General features: G+C 39.1%; 1 protein-coding gene across 1 annotated transcript; it reads right to left on the bottom strand.

Annotated features, from left to right (window-relative positions):
* Nucleotides 1-314: 314 nt before the first annotated feature.
* Nucleotides 315-1,262, bottom strand: LOC141618676 (uncharacterized). The gene has a single exon (XM_074435759.1). The coding sequence runs from the start codon at nt 1,260-1,262 to the stop codon at nt 315-317; it is 948 nt and encodes a 315-aa protein (XP_074291860.1).
* Between the last annotated feature and the right edge of the window lie 5,809 nt (nt 1,263-7,071).

The raw sequence follows: 7,071 nt of genomic DNA, 5'->3' as shown, positions 1-7,071 counted from the left end.
TTATTAATATACTCAAAATGTATCACCAAAGTGTATCATAAATAATAAGAAATAAACATTAATAACAAGAAATAACGGAGTATTACATCATATCCCCCTAAAAGAAAGGGTTACGTCCCCGTAACCTACATACTTAATCAAACAACTTTATTATCCTTAGCAACTTCCTGCCCTGTCCCATTGAATCCAGCTACGCTCTTGCCTGCACTTGGGTGATTCCCACTATTTTCTTGCCCCTGGTAAGATCCATTCCTAGAGCTCTGATTGGTATAGTTGTTGTAACGGTTCTGGTTAGAGTAGTTGTTGTAACTCCTTTAGTTACTCCAACGTCCTCCCTGACTCCCATACTCTCTACTCTGACCATTCATAACCACTCTACAAGTAGAGGCTTTATGGCCCATCTTCCCACATCTAAAGCACTGAACTGGCTCGCTAAAGGCACGACGACTCTCACCATGACTAGCACTACCCCCAAATGCTGTCCCATTACCAGTGTAAACTCTTAACTGATTAGTGTTTGCCTTCTTACTACCCCTAGCTCCCTCACTCACAGCCTCAGACTTTCTCTTCTTTTCTCCTTTTTCTTTCTTCTCCTCAATCACCATCTCCTTAATTCTCTCAGCATGACCTGCTCTCTGGTATACCTCTTCAACAGTGGTAGGGACACCAGCAGTAAGTCTCTTCTTAATAGCCAAAGTCAACCCCTTCTCGAATCTCATTGCCAACACTTCATCATTATAATTCAAATCTGCTACATACTCAGCTAACTCCATGAAAATGTTATGACAATCCTCTACTGTCATCTCATCGGTCATCTTAAAAGAATCAAAATGAGCTCTCATCTTACTCCTAATGTGTTCAGGTATAAAGGTATTTCTTAAAATGTTTTTGAAATTCTGCCATGACACAAAAGGTTCCTCACTCAACTGAAATGCCTCTCTTATAGTTGCCTTATTCTTAGTCCACCACCTCCCAGCTTTCCTTCTCAAATAAAACACAGCCTGGTCAACTTGCATTTCCTCTGGACAAGCTATCAATTCAAAAATATTATCAAACTCCCTACACCACTCTCCTAACAACGATGGTTCCCCAACTCCCTCATACTTTGCTGGCTTATATCGAGCTACTGATGCTCCCACCTTTGAAGGATTCATCTCATCTTTCTTCCCCTTTACAATCTCTAACAGTGCAGCATTCAGGTCCTGCATCCTCTCAATGTCCTCATCGGTCATGGTAGAAGCTCTAGCTCTCTTTGGTGGCATATTGTCTAAAAACAAAAAAGTAAAAGAAAGGGTATAAGCCTCCATACTATGAAAAGTTATAGGGTAACAAACTAATTCCTCCAAAATAAACTCATGTGATTAATTGAATTTAACTAAGGTCATCCTACACCAAGGTCTCGGTTAAAAATGTCACCCCTCCTAGTTTACAATCCAAATTCGTGGTTTAAACTCCCACTTTACAATCCCTTGTCGTCACTTCTACCATAAAATAACACGGTTCATGAAATGATAAAATAATTATATTGAAACTTTTGTAAAACTTGAATTTTCAAAAACCCAAAATCACGTTATATCTTTTAAAAATCACTATTAATTAACCGTTAATTTTCTTTTTAATTTTTTTTTTATACTTTACAGAAAATATAAAGAGTTTTCAAAACATGAGAAAAAGAATCAAGTCTAAATCTTAAACGATCAATTTATAAAGATTTTTACAATCCGGTTGGTAAAAACAAAAACTGTTCAGCAATTTGTCAATAACTTGGGTAAATATGTAAAAATCACAATTAAGTATCAAAATTTTCTCGTACAACGGGGCTTATCAATTTAAAAAAATATATGAATCTTTTAAATAGTGGAGTTGGAATCATGCATAAAGCTTAAGCATGTTTAAATGAGAAATTTTACAAAAACATGGGTCGAACACAAGACTGTTTAGGAACAATCTGACCACTGTCCACTAAAATATTTATTTCTCCCAAACCGTATATTCTATAAAGATGAAACTAGTGCCAAACGAAATCTAACTCACAAGGCTACCATTCATAAAAATTTCGAACTTAGACGATAATCAGAGAACAAAAGACAGCTAGATCAAAAAGGGTAAAAATCAGACAAAACGAGTTCAGCTCTTGGCCACTCTTTACCAAGTCATAAGTCCTTACAAGTATCCTCCTATACCCAAATTATCGTAATTCGGTCATCACACTCCTCATAAGGCTAGCCATCTCACTTTATCATTCCTTATATTACTCCTATCTCTTATATCACAAGTACATAAATCTATATTCTATCTAATCATTGCAAAAACATTGTAAGAAGCATGGTTTCGAGGAACATGTACTGCATATCACTAGACATGAATTCTAATTCATACAATCCTCACAATTACATCCAATATCTATCATCCATCATATGTTAACCAATATCTCATAACGTAATATGCATACAATTCTCAACCATTTTACATCTCATCCATTTTACATACCTTGCAATATCTTTCACCCTGCAGCGAAGTTAGTAAATAATATCCAACTGGCTCATAAATAAATTCAATACTAACTACCCACTCTCTTATCCTTTCCCGAGATGACCGGTTCAAAACTGAAAGGGCCAGGATACGAATTAAGGCGCGCTTCTTAACCGCATTAGGGGCTCCTATAAGTTTTTACCCGAGATTCATTTTATTTAGACGCATCCTAAGTTCATTGGGTTCATTGGTTTAGGCCTGAGGATCGTTCGTTCTGCTACCACTTTGTAACACCCCCATTTATCTAGGAGCCTTTAGCTAGACTTTCCCAAATAAATAGAAATGTTACCATCTCGGTTTCCCGAGGTAGTGAATAACAAAGTCCAACTCACCAAAGTACTTTAAATTAAAACTTTTAACAATTACATGTTTATTACAAATTTACCAACTAAAACTTAATATAAAATAATTACAATTCGCAGCGGAAATAAATATAGTGATAAAATATTCTATGTGATCTAGACTTCTAGGTAAACTGGCCTTGTGCTCATGCATCCCATAGCTCCCAAGTCAGCTAATCTTTAGTACCTGTCAAATCTGCTCCCCATTAAGGTTCACCATAGGTGTTCACGAATACACTGTCAACCACGAGGTTGGGTAGGAATAGATAAACAAAAACAATAAATGAATACAAGACAATATTAAATGCAAATGAAATGCATGCTCATGATCATCCTCCGAGGCTCCCGTTCTTCCCGCCAATCCCTGGCCGGGGTAATCTCAATAACATCCCAGAGACAAGTCCTGTAGAACCAGCCTAGGGAAACCAATGCAAATGCTTGATGCCTGTCGTTGTGTGCACCAAAAATAAATTTATATTTCCAAACTACTACTACAGCTAGTGGCAGTCAGGGTCGAACCACAGAGAGGCGATGCAATTATTAGTTCTCTAATTCTAGTCTAAGGTAACAAATGTGAGGGGGATTTGATTTGAGTTGTTCTATAACTAAAGGCAGTAAATGAAAAGTAAACTAAATAAACGGATGAATTCAAATATTAAAAGGGTGCTAAGATGGTCGGTTCACTATAGTTCCGGTGGCAGTGTCCTAGGTAAGTCTGAAATAAACACATGAGACGGGAAAATAAGAAGTCCTCTCGGTCCTTTCTTAACAGGTAGCATCTTTCGATCTCGCTACAGGTCCCTAATATCACTAATGCTAGCTTTCGTCCTGAAAAGTGATTTAAAAGGCTAAATTAACTCATCTCTCGATCTTATTAATTTAGTCGTCTTAATTAAGCAGTCTATTTTCCTTTCCTATCTTTCGATCTTATCGGGTCGGTCAATTCCTAAGCATTCAACTAGTCGCGTGCACTCGATTCGTCAAATATAGCAATTAAATTAATTAAAACGAAGGTAATCTCACGGGAGTCGGTCGATCGACCAGGTAAGCTGGTCGGTCGACCATGGCGCGATTTCAGGTCTACTGTTCTAATGCCCCCTATACTACAGATTCCCTACATCCTAGCACAAGGGGTTTAGCTACTCATACTAGAAATAATGACAGCAATAAAATCAGTAATTAAAGCATTCGAATTCATACTTAAATTAATTAATTGAACAATTAACATAAAACGATAATTGGCTTTGGGAATTCTAACCTAACAATTCTATACTACGAACGAAAGCAATAAAACTGAATATTAGAACAGAAGAATACCGTATAGAGGAATAGCAGAGGAAAGATCAAAACCGAATGCAAAAAGAAACTTTATTAATGAAAGAACAAAACTAAACTATTGACTATCGAATTGTATCTTAAGAACTTGATGATAAAACTGGATGAAAGCTTGATGAAAGCTTGATCATTATTCTGAAAACTAAGGTTACGTTATATAGAAATATTACGCAACTCTTATTCCTAAACCTAATTACAATGGGCTTTGGAAATCTCGTTCTATTAATTCACGTCAGAATTAACGGCCTGGTCGATCGACCACTGTGACCGGTCGATCGACTGAGCTACGCTGAACAGTAACTACTGGAAGTCGTGCTTGTAACACCCCCATACTCGAAGTGCCTTACCAGGACCACTCAGGTATGAAGATATTACCATCTCGGTTACCCGAGGCATGATATTCATAAGACAATAACGAAACAACTTAAATGATATAACTTTAGTGAAAAGTACAACTGAAACCAAATCCCAAAATACGGGTACAAGTTTTTAAAACCAACTCTCTTGAAATACTTTGAAATGTCATAAAACTAAAAGACTACAGCGGAAGACTTCTATCGTCAGACGGTGGCACATCCCAGCTATCCCAGTACTCAACTCAAACCTGCTCAATTACTGCTCACCATCCCCGAATGGATCACCGCAGGTTTACAAAACAACAACCGGGGTCAGTACTAATCACACAACTCAATATATCAACAATAAGATAAACTGACAGCTTAACCGTCACACACACACAACCACACCAATCCCAACAATCTCAATCACCGACTGTCCACTAGACCAGCCCTGCCAGTGGGGGACCGCAACCATACCCACCCAATCCCCGCTCCTCATAATGAGCGATAACCGTGTCCATTAATGTGCACATCCCCTTCTGTGGCGGGTTCCACGAAGGGCGAAACTAGGGCGTGAAGCCACTCCCGCAAGTGACCCCACTCAGCCGAGGACACGCCTCGAGAACCAGAGACAAACAATCACAATCAACAAACCGTCACAATACAATTACTATATTATTCAATCAACCACAACACATCAACAATCATCCCATTATGGGACTAATACTGAGTAGGAAATCCTACCTGGAAAGCACAACTATCGGACGGTCTCTACAAAATGTATCAAAAAGCTTCTTCTACGAAACCTCCTCCTATCATACAACATACAAATGCTACCAAATCACAAACTACTCAAAAACCCCCAAATCCCTAGATTAGGGTTTAACCAACTTAAAGAAAAGACAACAAAAAGGGTACATAGATCTTACCCTTGACGCAAGGATCTCAACGGTATAACAAACGATGAAAACCGACCTTCCAAACTCCGGGATTTGCTAACAATGCGATTAAGATGATGAACGTACTTGCTTTCTCTCTTTGACAGTAAATTAGGTTTTGCAAAAGTGTTTAGAATGATGACGGAAAAGGTTATATATCTTAATCGCATAATTAACAAAACCCGAGAAAAACTCCCCGTAAACCGGCTACTCGATCGAATATCTAAGGTACTCCATCGAGTACCCCCTTACTCGATCGAGTATCCTAGTTACTCGATCGAGTACCCAACAGGTCAGAAACTATTTTAAAACGCAACTTACCCTTACTCGACAGAGTAAGGCCTATTCGATAGAGTACCCAAAGACTCATAAATACGGAGTATTATAGTCTTCCCTCCTTAAAAAGAACTTCGTCCCCGAAGTTCAAACCACAACTAAACAAAGGTACTCCCACAACACTTCCGACTCAACAATCAAAACGAAACTCAACATAAAACATGTTACTAACCCAACTCATCCCGACAAACATACCGACACGACATACAAAAAGGGTATAAAACTCTTAAAAACTCTTCGCGATCATCTCTTACCCCCCTAAAAGAAACAAGGTTACGTCCCCGTAACCATACATACCTGATCAAAAATAAAAGGGTAACGCTCTTTCATAGCTTCCTCTGGCTCCCATGTAGCTTCCTCAGTCTCGTGGTTAGACCAAAGGATCTTAAGCAAAACTGTCTCACCACTCCTAGTCTTCCTAACCTTTCGGTCAAGAATCTGCTTAGGCACCTCAAGATATGATAAGGACTCATCTAGCTCTAAGCTCTCTGCCTCTAACACATGTGACGGGTCACTCACATACTTCTGCAGCTGCGATACATGAAACACATTATGCACTCTCTCTAGCGCAGCTGGTAAAGCCAGGCGATATGCAACTTCCCCAACTCGCTCTAAGATCTCATAAGGCCCAATAAACTTCTGACTTAGCTTGCCTTTCTTCCCAAATCTCATAACCCCACGCATAGGAGACACTTTCAAAAGAACCTTGTCCCCAACTTGAAACTCTATGTCCCGGCGATGTAGATCTGCATAACTCTTTTGCCTATCCTGAGCTGCTCTCATCCGTTCCCTGATCATCTTAATCTGTTCCACCATCTCATGCACCATCTCTAGTCCTAAAACCACTGCCTCAGCACTATCGTCCCAACAAATCGGACTCCTGCATATCCTCCCATACAAAGCCTCAAACGGTGCCATACCAATACTAGTGTGACAGCTGTTATTGTAAGAGAACTCTATCAAATCCAATCTCTGTTCCCAGCTACCACCAAAGTCCATCACACAAGCTCGCAACATATCCTCAAGTGTTTTGATTGTTCTCTCAGTCTGTCCGTCTGTCGCAGGATGAAATGCTGTACTCATCTTTAAAGTTGTTCCCAACGAATCCTGCAACTCTTTCCAAAACCTTGATATAAATCTCGCATCTCTATCAGACACTATGTCCTTAGGGACTCCATGTAACTTAAGCACGTTTTTTCGATAGGCCATAGCCAATTGTGCTTTAGTCCATGTATCTTTCATTGGAACAAA

The sequence above is a fragment of the Silene latifolia genome, chromosome X, assembly GCF_048544455.1.
Source record: "Silene latifolia isolate original U9 population chromosome X, ASM4854445v1, whole genome shotgun sequence".
Classification (NCBI taxonomy): Eukaryota; Viridiplantae; Streptophyta; class Magnoliopsida; order Caryophyllales; family Caryophyllaceae; genus Silene; species Silene latifolia.
Note: the sequence above shows the minus strand (reverse complement) of the source record. Positions and strands in the feature narration are given on the sequence as shown.